Below are 18,391 nucleotides of genomic sequence, written 5' to 3' on the forward strand. Positions count from 1 at the left end.
GCGCACCATGGCAGGCAGTCCTACCTGCCCCAGCCTACATCACGTGCTGGAGCTCAGGGCAGGTGTCTAGACTTGGGGGGCGACAACTTCAGCCCGGGATCAAGTAACATGTGAGGCTGAAGAGCCCCTGGCGGGTGGGGGAAGAGGCAGACGGGGCTCTCAGATGGCAAGGTGGAGGCGGAGACCTCGCAGTCTGTGTCCCACATCATCCCAGCAACGGTGGGTACGTCGGTAATGGCGGTTAGACAGGGAAATGAAGCCTTAGGAAGGGTGTTTTGATCACGGGTCACCCAGCTGGTGGTGATTTGGGGGGGAACAAAGGCCAGCGTCAGAGAAGTGCGCACTCCAACTTTTCAGCCTAGAGCTGCTGTCTTGCTGCCTTCATCAAGGCGCAGGAACGCTGAGAGGTAGGAAGCGCCTAAGGCTCTGAGCGGGCGCCTGGAACTGGGGCGCTCTGGAAGCTTCCTGAGTAAAGGCCTGGTTCTGCCACCGCCCAATTTCTCTGCCCTCTGTGCCTCCACCAGGGGCCCCGAGTTCGCGCCCCAAGCCGGGCGCGGGACCATCAGAGTGGAATAGGACACTGGTCTCAGCCCCGTGGTGAGGTGTACGCACGAGGAAAGGTGACAGGATGGTGTGCTGGGCTCAGATTCACTGCTCAGCGGTCAAGGACTTCATTAATAAAAGCCCGCAGGGCAAGGCTGCCACTCTCCCCTGGGCTTTGGTCTCCTGGGCTGGGGATCCAGACCCACCCCTGCGTCCCCGGCGTGCGCTCCAGGGGGAACCTCACCAGGAAGGGAGCCACGGGCGAGGTCTAGAAAGCGGTAGCGAGCTCGGGCCTCCCCGACCCCTATCCTGGGGGACCTCCTGCTTGGCGCCGACCCAGGAGGGCTTGTGCCAGACGCCGGCCCGAGGGCCGAGTGCGCCGCGCCTCCAATCGGCACCTCCCACCGCCTCCTCGCCCCTCCTCTCTCCCAGCCGCGCGTCCTCGGCCGCAGGTTCAATCCCCGCGGGACCCTGCGCCCGGCGTCCAGGCCGCGCCCTCACAGCCGAGCCCCTGCCGCGGCACCTGCGCGCCCGCACCTCTCCGGGCGGTGGCGGCGGCTGGCTCACTGGGCATGCTCAGGAGCGAGGCGGCCGGGCGCCGCGGGAGCCGAGCGCATGCAGTCGCCGGGCCGGGCGCCGGCCGTCCAGGGGCGCGGAGCGCAGGCGGCCGCTCTCGCCGACGCCCTGGCCAGCCTAGGCAGGACGCGGGCCAGGATGGCCTCCCTCACTGCATACGGTAACGGCGGGGCCGTAGCGGGTTCTCTGGGCGCGGGGTCGGGTGGGGCGCCGGGAGCCGTCAGGGCACCCCGAGAAACTTGGGGGTTCGGCTCCGCGGGAGGATCTGGAAGGGACGTAGCTGGTCCCTGCTCGCGGCGCCTTTGGGACTTGGGGGACTCTGCTCCACAGAATAGGAGGCTCCCAGGAACCGAGGAGGGGGTGTTGGCAGGTATGGTCGGTGCAGTCCGGGCGTCTCAAATTTATGGAGGGTTTGGGAGCTTCAGGACAGATTCGGGTCGCTTCCGACCAGTTTAGGGGAAGGGATTATGGCGTTAAGTCGGTTATAGCGGTGCGAGGCTTAAAGTTGGGAGACGTGTATTCAGTCTGCGCCTTTCTTGTCCCTGACTGACCTTGGGCAAGTTATTTAAACTTTTCTGTTCCCGCATTTCTCCATCTGTAAGTGAGAGATGAGAACATCTCTCTGACAGATGCTGTGGAGTGAAAATAACATGCACCGAAATATGTTTTTAATGCAAAAAAAGTCAGCTTGGAAATAAAAGTTCCATGGAATAGAAGGGAACCCCCACCCCCATGTTTGGAATTAGGAATGTATAGTCTAGGGCAGTGCACAATTCTAAGGAAAACAAAACCGACGTGTAAAGGCTTGGGACTAAGCTGGAAATCCCAGCGACGCGTATCAACATTCCTGCTTGTGTGGAAAAAGCGATTCTCTGTGGTCCTTTATCAGAAATGCTGCCGTGACTGGGTTGTGGTTGTGGGAGGCACAAGCTCAGGTGGACCTCCCTCCCTTCCCTTTGCTAGCAGTCAGTTTCTGTGATAACAGCTGGGCTTGGCATTGTCATTGCGATGCTCACGGACTTCTCAGAGCCTGGGGTCCTTGGGAGAGAACTGACAGCTCTGTGGTCTGGAGGCTTTGTTCACCTGGCCAGGGATGTCCCCTGCTGATTTTTCCAAGGTTAAATGGTCTGGCCTCAATCTTCTGGATTTACAGTTTACAGTGAGCATTCGGGGGCTCTGATGGTTTACAGTAGATGCCTGGGACTCACTAAGAAATTGAGCAGACTACAAATTGCTTACTAGTGGTTCTCTCTTTCTCTCTGGCTCTCTCCTGTCTTTCCCTCAGCATTCTTGCTGGGCTGTGAGTTCCTTTTCATACTGATTTAACATTGAACATTGTTCTGTGTTTCCATCTAGCAGTAACTGAGTATTCTGATTGTGTTTTAGGTACATTGATTGGCAGTATACCCCTTTACCTGTCAGAGGGATCTAACTTGTGGTTATCTACGTCATTTTTTTTTTTTTTTTACTTGAGAGGGGAGGGGGAGAGGGAGGGAGATAGCTCTCATCTGCTAAATTGACCTGCAGTAGGCCTGGCAGAAACTTGGAGCGAGGAACTCAGTCCTGGTCTCCCACATGGGTGGCAGGAACCTAACCTCTGGAGCTGTTCCTGCCACCTCTCAGGGCTTGCAATAGCAGGACACTGGGATCAGGAACCCAGGCACTCTGATATGGGACACAGACATGGTAACTGCAAGGGTGAATGCCTGCTTGTCCCTCATTTATGTAAAAATCTGCCCTCCAGGTCCTTGTTAGTAATAGATTTATGTAATATTCAGTTCCATAAATTTCTAGAAGCTTTAAAACTTTACTGGGCACCCAGGTGGAGAAAGTGATGTCAGAGTAAGAAGTTTTTGAAGAAGTTTGGATCTTCTATCTGCTAGTTCATTATCCAAATGGGCCAGGTGAAAGCCAGGAGCCTGGAGCTCCATATAGGTCTCTCACATGGGTGCAGCAGGAGTCCATTTATTAAGCCATCTTCTGCTGCTTTCCCAGGCACATCAGCAGGGCACTGGATTGAAAGTGGAGTAGCCAGGACTTGAGCTAGCACTCATATGGTGTCGTGGGTGGTGGCTTCATCCCATGTTCCACAAAGCTGGCTCTCATCTTAGGTCTGTAGCTCTGTGGACCAAGAGATGACAAGAGAAGTTAGTCAGTCAGGGTTTCCGGATTAATGAATACAGGAAGGAAAACTGAATTTGAACACATTCAATATATTCCTCACCTACTGGATGCTGTTGACCATTGATGAGGGCTTGGCACAGTTCTGGAACTCTTTGCAAATCATCTCTCTGATAACTGCTTAAAGAAATGTCCCCTTGCACTTCTGAGTCTGGGTTTGGACGAATGATGGAGGACAATCTAAATTTCTTGCCTAGAATTCATAGGGTTCAGTTTATCTAATCATTTGATTGATATAATCAATGCTTTAGTCCTATCTTTAGCACAGGGGCTGCCAGGAGAATGAACAGTACACTGTAGACTGTGTTTTAGGTTTCTAGGGAGAGAAATTTGGACTATGTATGCATTTCATTTGCAGCAGCCTCCAGTAAACTTCATCAATTTTCCTTCCACTATGCATTTTTGATCCTATATTACAACTTTCTTTTTTTGTATCTTAGCATGAATTTTTACTTTTAAGCCACCATCTAGAGACATATTCCAGAAATGTGATATGAAAGCAGGGTAATAAATAATGACCTCTGGTAAATATATGTCCCATGAATGATGCAATTTTTAAAATTCTGGATTTTTAAAACCTCAACCCTTTTTCATCACTGGCATTTCTTTCCTTGTCTTGTGAATGGTTTGGATTCTTAGCAGCTTTTAGCTCATTATGTAACCATGTGCACGAGACTAAGGATGGGTGACAAGTCTCTTTCAGAGAGAAGTGACTGGGACTTAGTTTGTTCCTGGCTAGGCAAAGGGAGCCACAGGGGCCTTGTCCCTGCCTGAACCAGTAAGGGCTTTGTGGATGTAACTGCAGGCTTGGCGTTGAGCTGTCAGCTTTTGATAGGAGGTAGCTTAACAAGGGACCCAAAGAGCTGACAGAGCACAATGGTAGTTCTTCCAGATTAAGAAGTTCTCTCTGAGGACATGCTTGAGCAGAGACCTACGTGAAGGTAAAGAATGAATCCTTATCTGTACCAGAAGGAGGATTCCTGGTAGGGTAGAGAGTAAGTGCAAAGGACCTGCAGCAGGAGGGAGCTTGTCATGTTCAAGGCTATCTAGAAGGCAGTGTGGCTACAGCAGAGAAAGCAAGCAGAAGACAGGAGGAAAACGCAGGCAGAGCTGGCATTGTTGTAACTTCTCCCTCACTTCCCTGCTACCTCCTCAGTTGCTTTTTTGTGGACGATGGACTTCTGTCCGTGATGTTTGCCTGGGTTCTGTTGTTGACCTTGTACAATCTCACTCTAAACCATTTGGATGATGTTGATGAGAGAACCTCCCAAGTGCCAGACAGTTGCCAAGTCAGTCTCTTAGTAGGACCACACATTTTTGTGAGTTTAAAGTAGAAGTGTGGCATGTACTTGAATACAAAGAATAATAATGGTACTTCATATGGATTGGTTCAGTTAATCCTCACAACTTGTAAGACACTAGTCCAGTACTAACCCTAGGTTCATTTGAAGAAGTTGAGGCATAGTTAGATCGGTTAAGGGGCTTATTCAGTGTCACATAGTGAGGGAGGAGCCCAAATGCAGATGTCAGATTTGGCTCTAGAGCCTGTGGGTGGGGGGGGCAGTAAGGAAGGGGAAGAAAGATGAGCAGATGTGTGGTGGGTGTGTGGGTCAATCCAGACAGAAGGCTGGCTTGAGCCATGGTTGGAAGACAGTGGTTGACTGGAAGACCAGTGGTTCTGATTGGAAGTAGGTACAGCAGAGGGGTGTAGTGAGAGCTAAGCCTAACCACAGGATGTGGAAATCAAATGCAGGCAAAAAGCGATGAGAGCCTAGGATACAACCTGCCCTTCTGTGACTTCATCTATTCAGAAGACACTTGCATGGAAATCAAACTCAGAACTTCTTTCTTGCAGGTGCAATGCTTGTGTAGCCAGCTGTCTGCCAAACATCTGTACTAGAATGCCCTCTAGCCTCTCAAATCCAGTGTGTCCAAAACAACTTTCATCTTATTCTCTCGTACAAATTTCCTGTAGCATATCTCCAACTACTATAATCAAACTATGTGCCAGGCTCTAGCCTGGACCTGAGGTTGCCAGAGGAAATGAGATCTCAATATTACCATTGGAGGTAGCAGAGTTGGCTATGGGAGACAGATTCCTAAATGTAGAATGACAATGCAGTACTCTAGGACATGGATTGTGAGGGACAAAGGATAGATGAGGAGGAGAAAAATGGGAGAAGACTGGGAGGAGAGTATTCCTGGGAGTGATGACAGCAGGACCAAAGGTGAAGGGGGAGAGAGGCCAGCACTGTGGCACAGCGGGTTAAGCTGCCCCCTGCGATGCCTGCCTCCTAAATGAGCATGGATTCAAGTCCTGGCTCTCCACTTTCCATCCAGCTCTCTGCTAATGTACCGGGAGAGCAGTGGAAGATAGCCCAAAAACTTGGACCCCTGCCACTCTGGAGGAGTTCCTGGTTCAGTCCTGGCTATTGCAGCCATCTGAGGAGTGAACCAGCAAATGGAAGATGGATCTCTCTCTCTTCCCCTAACTGCCTTTGAATTAAATAAAGAAATCTTGGCCAATGCCATGGCTCAATAGGCTAATCCTCCACCTGCGGCAATGGCACACTGGGTTCTAGTCCCGGTCGGGGCACCGGATTCTGTTCCGGTTGCTCCTCTTCCAGGCCAGCCCTCTGCTGTGGCCCGGGAAGGCAGTGGAGGATGATCCAAGTGCTTGGGCCCTGCACCCACATGGGAGACCAGGAGAAGCACCTGGCTCCTGGCTTCAGATCAGCAAGGTGCGCCAGCCGCAGCGGCCATTGGGGGGTGAACCAAGGGACAAGGAAGACTTTTCTGTCTGTCTCTCACTGTCTACTCTGCCTGTCAAAAAAAAATCTTAAAAAAAGGGGGTGGTGATGAAAGGGAGAAATGTGAGTGTTAGAAGGCATCAGTGTAGGTGGAGGCCCATCCAAGGATTTAGGACATGGAGTGGCTGGAGAGGTTTGCTCTACCCATCACTCGGGCCACAATCCTGAGAGTCATCTGCAAGTTCCCCTTATTCTGGTACTAACAACTGAGTAAATCAACTCATTTCTTGTGCCTCCATTTTCTTATCTGTAAAATGGGGTCACCATGAGGTATAGATGCAACTGAAGTGTGAGTGGGACATAGCCAACATTCAGTTTATATTACGTATTACTGTTGACTGCCTCTTCCAGCCACAGTGCTCTCAATCTTTAAATCCTGTTGCTGCTTCCTTATCTTTCACCTCTGTCTTCTCTGTCTACCCCAGGCCTCATTATTGTTCACTCTTACTGCAGTAGCAGCCCCTTCAGCTGGTCCCTCTGCCTCTAGTCCTAGCCTCTTCTGGTCCTACTTCCAGAGCTGATCGTGGTTTTCTCCTGCTTGGAGCTCTTGGTTGCTTCCCTTCTGCCCATAAGTTGCAGCCTAACTCCCCACTCTTCTCTACTGCCATTGGCCATAACATCCTGCCCTTCGTGAAGGGGGATGAGGCTGGCAGATTGCGCCAGGCGTGATGTTTCCGTACCATGGCACGTGCTCTGGAATAGCCTCCCTCCTCTAGCAGGCATCCTCCCCTCTTGACTCCTTCCATCTGACTGGATGTGGCTCCAGGGGCCTCTCATGGGGGGATCCTGTCCCTAGCACCTTCTCTCTTATGGGTACTCGCCTCCATAGGTTGTAAAGTCATAGGGGACAGGGACTGTAGCTTTCATCTTTGCATTCCTGGTGCATAGTAGGCAATCAAGATGTGACTGTTGGAATGATTGAAAGACTGACTAGACTCGAGCAGGGGGCAGAACACATGAACACTTTTAAAATTCTGTTTTCCTATTGCAAATCATAAGCAAAGTAAATTTTACCCCTTAGAAAAGAACAGATAGCAAAAATGTCCATACCAGATGCATGCTGATGGCCTGAGAATTATGCTTTAGCTATGAAGTCTAGCCAAGGGGCTGTTGGACTTCTGTTCTTGATGTCTACTGCCTGACATGCTTCTGTTATACATCTAGACACTGATGGTCAGCATGGATTAGGATCCTTTTGATGAAGAAGCCCCAGCAAAGCATGAATGAATTACTCTCTGACCTTCAGCTCTTCAGACTGTAAAAGTTTTTCTGGGATAAAATTAAATTTAAATTTTATTAATCCTGCTATCAAACACTTTAATTCTTTCATTTTAAACCCATATTCTCTTTGATAGTGTCTTTGTTCACTCCAGGATGCTATATAACAAAATATAAGGGACTGTGAGGCCTAAACAAGTCAGTTGTTTCTCACAGCCCCAGAGGCTGAGAAGTTAAAGATCAAGGTGCAAGCAGATTTGGTGTCTGACTTGTCAGCCGCCTCTTGCAGTGTGCTCACAGAGAGTGAGATCTGTCTCCTGTTCTAACCCCATCACAAGCTGCCTGGCCTCAGAAACTGATCTAAACTTAATCACCCCCTAAATACCCCACCCTAAACTGATCACGTTGGGAGTTAGGGCTTCAGCATACAGATTTGGGATGGGCACACAAACATTAAGCTCAAAGCAAACAGTGATGTGGATTCTTCACTCAGAATGCAGTTCTAGACAAACAGTCCACAGCTCCCAAGAAGTTTCTAGAACAAACAATTCAGCATAGGTTTGGTGAATGTTTATTGTATGTCAGCACGTAGATTTTGGAAATGAAAATAAACTCTTTGGTTAATCAATCTTACATGTTAATAATAGCATGGTCTTTACCATCTGGAGAAAATGAGTAAAAGATGATTTTCAACTGAATGAAGTAGTGTAGGTAGGGAAGGAAGGCTTTTCCTCTAATTAGGGCTCATGAAAGGGCTTTTGTCATAGTGCCTGCTGCTCCAGGGGAATCAAAAGAAAGCTGAGATAATGAGTATTAGGCACAGTATTTAAAATGCAGGGATGGTGATTCAAATATTTGGAAGCTTTCTAGAGGCTTTGGCAAACATTTATTGTGCTTTCTATGCATCAGGCAGAGCGCTGTGGATGCAAAGCAAGTAAGGGACAGGCCTTGCCCTCTGCAGGGGTCTGGGTCTAACTCAGGTCTGGTAGAGGATGCTGCTGCCACTGGTTCTACTAAAACCAGCACCTGCCCTGCCTGTCTCCTAGAGCAGTGGCAAAGATCCTATTGAGAAGCAGGTGCGGAAACTATGAAAACCTGGAAAGCCCTATAGGACACAGCACTATGATGTGTTTCCTTAGCATCATAATAAAGAGCTCTGTTTTATAAGGAAAGTGCTGTTCATTGGAAACACACCTCCTAAACTTTGAATCCTCTGCACTTCAGAGAGACCTCAAGGCGCTAGTTTCTACCGGTGTCTGCAGTACTGGGGGGAGGGGGAGTGCACACTCAGTGGTTTTTTGAATGGATACCCTTCAGGTACAATGAAAAGAAGTCCAGGGAGGTTTAGTGAGGGAAGAAATGTTACTCAGCAAGGAGGAAAAGGTAGGTCTTGAGCATGAACTTTCCTGTAAACCTATAAAATACACAGGAAACATGGAATAAACCCACACTAGTATTTCAGAGGATCACACTCATGCGCACAAGTACACTTAGCACACAACTGTGCCACAATGTTTTTTCACTGATAGGTTTTCTAGAACCTTTTATAAATAACATACAATGGTTTAAAAAATTGGATGCAGTCATCAGTTATAGCTCACTGTATGCAGTGAGTGTATGTATATATATACATATATATTTTTATTTGACAAGTAGACAGTGAGAGACAGAGAAAGGTCTTCCTTCCATTGGTTCACCCTCCAAATGGCCACTATGGCCAGAGCTACACTGATCTGAAGCCAGGAGCCAGGTGCCTCTTCCTGGTCTCCCATGCGGGTGCAGGCACCCAAGTACTTGGGCCATCCTCCACTGTCTTCCTGAGCCACAACAGAGAGCTGGACTGGAAGAGGAGCAGCCAGGATTAGAACCGGCGCCCACATGGGATGCTGGTGCCGCAGGTATATTTTGCAAGTTGTAATTGTAGAGCACCACTGTAGGTAGTTTTTAATGGAATAGTATAGTGAATATTTTTGTGCAGCTCGTAGTTATGCTGTCCATCATGCATTTGGCAGGTCTTTTTTGTTTTTTAACTAAAATGGTGGGCCATAGCAGAGAGCAAGATTGGAAGTGGAACAGCAGGGACTTGAGCGGCACCTGTGTGGGACGCTGGTGCTGCAGGCCGGGGCTTTAACCTGCTGCGCCACAGCAGTGGCCCCTGGCAGATTCTTGAGTTTCATCTGTGTATCAACAAGCTTATAACATGTGTTTAAGGCTCAGTGAAAGCATTTTCTTTTTTATATTTGTCCTTACTTTCTCAAGAGTGAGATGTTTGCCCATTTGGGGAGTGAACTAGTGAATGGAAGATCTTTGGCTTTGTTGCTTTCTTTTCTCTCTGCCTTTCAAAGAAAACTTAAAAAAACAATAAGATGCTGCTCACTTACTGGGTTAGACTGATGTCAGGATATCTGAATGCCAGCTCTCCTACTTTCTAGCTGTGTGACTGAGAGCAGATGACTTAAAATTGCAGGTTAAGTAAAAACAAGACCCAACCATTCTTGTATTTTTGGCAGTCTGAACTGTCACTCCTCAGAATCCAGTTATGGACACCAATCTAACTTGCCCTTGACTTGGTGATATCAGAACTACTCAGCATTACCTGTTCTTATGCATTCTTGGGTCATTCTTTATGTCCTCTTACCTGGTCTATCTGGAGACTGACCCCTCCTTACCATAGTTAGGTGATCGTATGATGTGTTTTTGTGATGACTTTCACTGCATTGTGAACTTGGGATTTGAGCATTTTATTGCATATGTGTTAAACTGAAGTTGAAAAGTTATTTTTTTTAAGCTCTTTGTTGCTCAGGGCAGGTTTTTTGCAGAAACAGCTGTTTGAATCACAGATACCTGTCTTTTTTCCCTCACAGCCTCAGGCTATCCATACTCTAAGCAATGTACTTCCACTGGCTTCTCCCTTCTGACCACACCTTGGTTCTTTTAGTTCCTAGCACAAAGCAGATCACATAGCTCCTTGAAAAAGTCTTTGGTCGATTCCTAATCCCTTGTGAGTTGAGCTTTAGACTTCAGAGTTAGGCTGCTTAACAGTGCTTTTTCTTTTAATCAGACTGGGGATCACTTGGGTGATTATTAAAATAGAGATCTTGATTTGGTAGCCTGGCATTCTGCAATTCAAATGGATGTCCAGGAGGTGCAGGTATACTGTCTAGGGGTACTGTACCCTGAGTGGTGGGTACTGTCGAGGGGACTGTACCCTGAGTGGTGGGCATGTAGAGATTAGTAGTCAGTGCTTACACAGCAAATGTTACCCTGATTCATTCATGTGATTTGTTTTACAGGTGGTGTTGGTGGTGGCTAAAGGAACTAGACCTGGAGTTTTAGTCTTTTAATTTAGATTTTTTTGTGTGTGTTTTGCTTGTTACAAGTCTGCTATATATTTTATTTGGCCACTAGAGCAACTTTAAAAAAAAAGCAAATGAACTTTGTTTTACATTGATTTACAGACACACACACACACAGTGCCACTGATAATAATAGTTAACCCCTCTCTGTTCCCCAAAAAGGACTTCAACTGACTTCTGTCATCATAGAATAAGATCAGAAAACATGCCCTGTAATGATACCGATCTATTTTGTAATTGCCAAGATTTACCTTATGGCCTAATGTGTGGTCAAGTTTTGTAATCATTCAACAAGAACTTCAGGAGACTGTATTATCTAATTGTCAGACGTGGGATTCAGTATCTGTCCATTGAATGGAAGTAGTGCTGTTCAAATTGTCTCATGTTTCTACTAAGCTCTTCCTGTTCAACCTGTTATTAAGTATGCTAAAGTCTCCCCATCTGATGGTGAATTTGTCAGTTTCTCCCCATAGCATCATGTATTAACATGTTAATTTTAATTTTATATTATGTATTTTGAGATTATTTTGAGCATACAGAATTTTTAACGTTTTTCTAGAATAGTAAACCTTGAATGTTTCTGTTATTAACCTCTTTGTCCGTAATAATTCTTTTCACCTTAAAGTCTTTTTCAACTAAAAATAAGCTATCCTCATTTCCTCTTGGTTAGCACTTGCTTGCTGTATGATTTTCAACATTTTTGAGGGCTTCTGTTTTAGATATTCCTCTTACAAAGAACATTTAGTTTTTTAAAATAAATTCATCTCTTAAATAGCAAATTTAGATAATTCACATGTATTGTTAGAAATGCATTTGAGTTTATTTCTACAATTTTTGCATTTTGATTTTTTCCTATGCTTTTTTATTTACTTTTTTTTACCTATTTGCACTTTGTTAAACCCCTTCTACTTTCCTCTCCTCACTATCCCTTGGTACACAAAAATCTGGTTTAGAAATTTAGTATGTTTTTGAAATAATAGCCCTTGTGATTTTATATAAATCTTAAATTCTATACTTATTCACTATATTTTGTTTACCTAATTCCAAATTTAATATGCTAATCTCTCTTCCAAACAATAGTTTGAACACCTAGCTGCTGTTTTTTAGTTTAGTCCTTTTCTAAATCTCCAAAATTAATATTTTAATACTTTGTTTAGAGTTCCCTATGTTTACCAGAATTTCTCTTTGAATAGAAAGATATAGATATGGTACAGGTATGGTACTTTTTTTTTCCTTTTCCAGTTAGGATAAAATGTAAGATAGGTTGAGTGCTGTAATAGGCCTGATTTTCTTTCATTATAAGATCATAGTGTCTATTAGTATATCCAGGATAATTTGAAGTGAAAAATGTTCTAACTTCATCCACACTTTTTTGCTAAGTGGTTCCCTAAAGATAGAGTAGATCCTCTTACCTATAGAGCCTCAACGCTTAGCACATCAGATGAGTGAGTAGACACAGCACCAGATAACGGAGGCATCTACTGAATCCAACTTACGATAATTAATCTGTCCTCTTTCTGTCTTTTCCGGTGTTCTAAATTACTCTTCTGCTGTAGGACACACCTGAGCATTAATTCCAACTTTGTGACTTCCCATCAATGTGACTCTAGGCAAGTTCTTCAATTTTTTAAGCAGCTAATTCTTTATCTATATAGTATAATAGCACATCAACCTTAAGAGTTTTGAAGCTTAAATGAAATAATGGGTCTAAGTAAAATAATGACTTTTAGTGTAGGGCCTGACATGAGCGTGTGCTTGATAACTGCTCCAGATTCACAGGCATTTCTGCCTTGCAGATCTCCCTCTTTCTCTCTGTAAACCATTGGCTTTGTCCCTTGAAGAGCGTCTCACTTCCAGAATCTTTGAAGGACAGATAAGTAGTGAAGGGTTTGAAAAGAATTAGGAATGGGGCCAGCTTTGTGGTGTGGTGGGATGAGCTGCTGGCATCCATATGGGTGCCGGTTGGAATCCTGGCTGCTCCACTTCCAGTCTAACGTCCTACTAATATGCCAGGGAAAGCCCAGAGGATGGTTCAAGTGCCTGGGCCCCTGCCCCCGCATGGGAGACCTGGGGAAAGCTTCTGACTTCCGCTTGGCACAGCCCTGACTGTTGCTGCCATTTCTGGAGTGAACCAGTGGATAGAAGACCTCTCTCATTCTGTCTCTCCCTCTCTCTGTAACTCTTTGAAATAAATAAAACCTTTAATAAGAATAAAGACTTGGGAATGACATTTTTAGCGTAGTTTGACATACCTAAGTCTGGATTTTGTTGATTCAGTAGATTCTGCAAAGATACTGAAGTGTTTGCTAACTGTGCATTTTGTGTAGCTGAATTATTTCTATTAATCATACCTCATACTTTCCCCTAAAAAAAGAAAAAAAAAAGTGAGGTAAGCATTATTATCACCATTTTCAAGTAGAGAGACCATTACTAAAGGAAGTTAAATGGCTTGGTCAAGTTCAAAGAGCTTTTATGCAGCCAAGCTGGGCTTGAAACCCATGTCTCTCTAAGTACAGCAACTTCTTTGAAGGAAAAGTAGTCATTTTTTCTTTAATTTCATTCCTGTTTTCTTTGAATCAATGAACATTTATTGAGCCTTCCCATATTCCAGGCATAGCACTTAGCTCAAAAAGTGACAAATCACGTAATGTGTCTGTCCTTGACAAACCTATGGTTAGGAGATGTGTAAACCAGTGCAATCCAGCACACCCAGTGGTGGGGTTGGAGGGGCTGCTGGCTGTTCAGGAAGTACTCTAGAGGTTGGATGGTGTGGAGATGTTTTTCAGAGGAGGAATTGGATATCTGCACTTGCTAGAGTGATTTTTCTTACATTTAAAAATGTCTAAAAATATTTCTTTGTATTTAGCTCCCTATTTATGAACCTGTTTGTGGCCTCATGTAGCCTCTGCGGGCCTCCATCTTCCTGCTCACTGCTTGTTTTGTCAATTGCTTTCTAGTTGCTTTCAAACAGAGGGCACATGGGGATCACCCTCTGCAAAGAATTCCCATCTTCTGGCTTCTCTTTCCAGTTCCCTAAGAACTGGACACCTGCAAACCCATCTTCTCTACTAGCCCATATTATGCTCTCGTTAAATTGTACTCAGTGTTTCTAGATACCCTTTCTCTTTGGATGCATTTTTATTTAGGAAGCTTTTATTTAGTAAATATAAACTTCATAGGTGTAGCTCTTGGAATATTAGCTGTTCTTGCCCCATACCCACCCTTCCACCCCACTCCCGTCCTACCTCCTACTCCCTCTCCCATCCCATTCTTCATTAAGATTCATTTTTAATTATCTTTATACACAGAAGACCAATTCTATACTAAGTAAAGGTTTCAACAGTTTGCACCCACAGAGAGACACTAAGTATAAAGTATTGTTTGAAGACAAGTTATACTGTTAATTCTCATAGGACAACTCATTCAGGATAGAGGTTCTACATGGGAAGCAATTGCACAGTGACTCCTATTGTTGATTTAACAATTAAACTATTACTAGGTCAGTGGTCACCCAAGGCTCTTGTCATGAGCTGCCAAGGCTAAGCCTTTTGAGTCCACAAACTCTGTCAGTATTTAGACAAGGCCGTAATCAAAGTGGAAGTTCTCTCCTCCCTTCTGAGGAAGGTACCTTCTTTGATGTCTCATTTTTCCACTGGGATCTCACTCAGATCTTTCATGTAGTTTTTTTTTTTTTTTTTTTTTTTTTTTTTTTTTTTTGCCACAGTGCTTTGGCTTTCCATGCCTGAAATGCTCTCATGGGCTTTTTAGCTAGATCTGAATGCCTTAAGGGCTAATTCCGAGGCCAGTGTGCTGTTCAGGGCATTTGTCATTCTGTGAGTCTGCTGTGTGGCCTGCTTCCGATGTTGGATCATTCTCTCCTTTTTAATTCTATTGTTAGCAGACACTTGGTCTCCCCAATGTTGTCTTAATGTTACATAATGTTGAATTATTTCCTTTAGGTTGATTTAGCAACCATTATTTCAATGACTTTTCTAACCTGTAGTATTTTATGTCAGGTAATTTGTATTTAGTTTGATATTTTAAAATCATTTATGCCCTTCTATATTGTTTTAATTTTAGAGCCTTTTCAGATGCACTGCAGAGTTGAGAAGGTATAGGGAGTTCCCATCTACTACCTGCCCCCAGACAGGCGTAGCCTCCTCCATTATCAGTATCCCCTCCGGAGTGCTACCTTTGCAGCAAGTGATAAATCTACGCTTGCGCAGCACAGTCACCACAGTACCACAGGTAACCTTAAGGCTCACTCTGTGGACTGGGAAAAGGTGTGATAACATATATCCATCATTATAGTTCATCCAGAGTAGTTTTCACCGCCCTAAAAATCCTCTGCTCCCCCATAGAGTCATCTCTCCTCTACATCAACCCTTGATCACCAGTGATTTTTTTTTCTATCTCCATGGTTTTGCCTTTTCCAGAATGTAATATAGTTGGAATCATAGTATGCAGATTTTTCAGACTGACTTCTTTCACTTTAGTAATGTGCATTTAAGGTTGCCCATGTCTTTTTGTGACTCGATAGCTTATTTGTTTTTAGTGTTGAATTATATTCTCTTGTATGGATTTACCACAATTTCTCTGAAGTATATCTTGATTGCTTCCAAGTTTTGTAAGTTATGAATAAAGCTGCTATAAGCATCCATGTGTAGACCTTTGTGTGGACATAGATTTTCAACTCGTTTGGGTAAACACCAGGGAGCATGTTTTGCTGGGTCATGGTAGTAGAGTATTTGGTTTGTAGCTGCCCGACTGCCTTCCGCAGTGGCATACCATTTTGTATTCCCACTAGCAATGGATGAGGGTTCCTGTTGCTCCACATACTTGCCAGTATTCAACGTTGTTGCTGTTCCCAGTTTAGGCCATCCTAATAGGTTTGTAAGTAGTGTCACATTTGTGTTTTACTTTATTTTTTTTCAGTGATTTATTTCATTTATTTGAAAGTTACAGAGAGGTAGAGACAGAGGTCTTCCATCTGTTGGTTCACTTCCCAGATGGCCGCAATGGCCGGAGCTGCGCTGATCCAAAGCCAGGAACCAGGAGCTTCTTCTGGGTCTCCTATGTGGGTGCAGGGGCCCAAGCACTTGGGCCATCTTCTACTGCTTTCCCAGGCCATAGCAGAGAGCTGGATCAGAGGAGGAGCAGCCGGGACTAGAACCGGCACCCATGTGGGATGCCGGCACTTCAGGCCAGGGCTTTCACCACACTGAGCCACAGTGCCAGCCCCAATATTTGTATTTTAATTTATATTTTCACGGTGATAAATGGTGTGGGACACTTTTTTTTAAATTATTTATATGGAAGTCAGATTTAGAGGAGGAGAGAGAGGTCTTCCATCTGCTGGTTCACTCCCAAATGACTGCAACAGCCAGAACTGAGCCATGCTGAAACCAGGCACCTGGGGCTTCATCTGGGTCTCTCACTTGAGTAGCAGGGGCCCAACTACTAGGGTCATCTTCCACTGCTTTTCCAGGACATTTGCAGACAGCTGGACTAGCAGTGGAGCAATAGGGACTTGAACTGGCTCCCATACAGGATGCCAGCATTGCAGGTGGTGGTTTTACCCACTATGTCCCAGTGCTGACTCCATGGAGCATCTTTTCAAATGCTTATTTTCCATCTATATATTCTTTGGTGAGGTGTTGAGCTCTTTGGCTCTTTTAAATTAATTAATCAATAGTTAACTAATTAACTTATTGGATAGAGATCCTATCTGCTATTTTCTAATGCAGAGTCCCACAACAGAGCTGGGAACAAAGTCCAGGTCTCCCTTGTGGGTGGCAAGAACCCAATTATTTGAGCCATTACTCTTTCCTTCTACCACCTGTGTTAGCAGGAAGCTGGAGTCAGGAGCTAGAGCTGGGGATGAAATCTAGGCACCCCAGTGTGGGAAATGGTTGTCTTAACTCCTAGTCTAAACACCAGCTCCTGGCTTTTTTAATGGATTGTTTTCTTGTTGAGTGCTAAGACATCTTTGTGTGTTTGAGTAACAGTCCTTTATCAGATGTATCTCTTACAAATACGTTTTTCAGTCTGTGCCTTCTCATTCTCTTCATACTGTCTGTCCTGAAACAGATGTATTAAATTTTAGATTCCAGCCTGTCACTTATTCTTTCATGGATTTGCTTTTGGTGTTGTATCTAAAAAGCTTTGCTATACATCTTCAATGTCGTCTTGGTCTTCTCCTGTGTTATCTTCTAGGAGAGGTATAGTTGTGCATCCTTGCCATTTTTCAGAGGCGATTTGAAGTGGTTCTGACCTGGACTTGAGCCCGCTTCTGCCACGTGCTGTCAAGTTGACCTTGGGAAGGGCAGTCAGGCCCCTGAAGTCTCAGCCTTCCCACCAGAGACATGAGGGTGGCACTTGCCCCGTTTTGCTTCACTGGGACAGGATGTGGGTGAAAATGCTAAAATGTGAGGTTTTGATTTCTTTGTCCCCCTCTGGCTAGAACATGTCCTGAGGACTGTGCTGAGAGATTTGATGTACTGTGCTTTGCTTTCAGCCTGGAAGGGAATTGTCTCCACCCTTGTTTCCTCCAGCTGTTGTCCCGTGGCTTGGCCACTGTTACCTCTCAGAGTAAGGTGAACGCTGCACAGGTGTCTTTCTGCTCTCCTGTTGCCTCCTCCAGTCCGTCCTCCACACTGCCACAAAGTGATCTTTCTGGAATGAAAACAGGGTTCTGCTTTCTATACAAAACCCACACTTGTTACAGTGTTTTACAAGACCCTGAATCGTCCAGCTGCTGCTCACCTCTGCTTCTCTTACTGCATTTGGCTGTTCACTCTCTGAGCCTCCAGACCTGATGATAGCACCCGCCCAACCTCTTTTTCCTCAACTCATCCCTGCTTCTACCTAGGTGGATAGTAGTCACCTTTTACTTCTGGTTTGCAGGTCTCTTCCTCCGGGAAGCCTTAGGATATATACTTCCTTGTCTAATTTAGAAGTCGTCTCACCTCCCTTCTCCTCTTGTCTTGACTCCCCCCCTGCTCATTACATAATAGTGGCATAAAATTGAAATCACCTGTGTAGGGCTGTCTGGGTTGTTCACTGAAGTGTCCCAAGTGCCCATCCCAGTGCCTGGCACCTGTTACTCCCTCAGCTCCCTAAGTCGGTGGATGGACCAGTGAATGGTTATGGGACTGCTCTGTCACAGACACAGGGAGTTGATTTATTTCCCCTCAGTCATATATTCATGTTGTGCTCATGGTGTCTGCCGGGCTATCATTAACCTTGTCTTTTATTTCCTTAACAGACAAAGACGTGAGCAGTGGGAGCTATAACCTTTCCTCTGCAACAACAGGCAGCTACTACAGCTGTGTCAGCCAGATCACCATAGGTGAGTACCTGTGTCGTTTTGTTCTATACAAATCATTGCTTGGGAAGGGGAGGAAGGCTAAGGCAGGAGCAAGAATGAAATGTAAGTGTGTGCCCATTTGGTGAAGAATCAGAGACGTTGCTTGCGGAATGACCTCTCAGAGGCGCCCTCTTGTGGCCTCACTGCTTTTGCTAGAACAAGATCCTGCAACTGTGGCATACAGTTGCCCCTCCTCTGTAGATGCCTTTCATCATCTGCTCCAGTCCTTTCCTTCGTGTATCGCCTGTGCTATTTTGCACTCAAAATTACAAGTGAGTTCCTTTTTAATATATAGTCATCTATTTTAAAAGAAATTTTCTAGTACAACTGCAAATAGA

The 18,391-nt window shown here is 45.2% G+C and overlaps 1 protein-coding gene across 2 annotated transcripts in view; it reads left to right on the forward strand.

Moving 5' to 3' along the window:
* Window positions 1–1,006: 1,006 nt before the first annotated feature.
* ANO4 (anoctamin 4) overlaps window positions 1,007–18,391 on the forward strand; it is a 561,128-nt gene continuing 543,743 nt past the window's right edge. The window contains exons 1-2 of one of the 2 annotated variants that reach the window (XM_008256958.5): window positions 1,007–1,279; window positions 17,952–18,035. In XM_008256958.5, the coding sequence (XP_008255180.1) occupies window positions 1,159–1,279; window positions 17,952–18,035 (205 nt within the window). In that variant the 5' untranslated portion in view covers window positions 1,007–1,158. The remainder of the gene's footprint in view (window positions 1,280–17,951; window positions 18,036–18,391) is intronic. The other variant, XM_008256960.5, reaches the window with a different exon arrangement.

The sequence above is a fragment of the Oryctolagus cuniculus genome, chromosome 11, assembly GCF_051225735.1.
Source record: "Oryctolagus cuniculus isolate XC-2025 breed Fujian yellow rabbit chromosome 11, ASM5122573v1, whole genome shotgun sequence".
NCBI classification, from domain to species: domain Eukaryota; kingdom Metazoa; phylum Chordata; class Mammalia; order Lagomorpha; family Leporidae; genus Oryctolagus; species Oryctolagus cuniculus.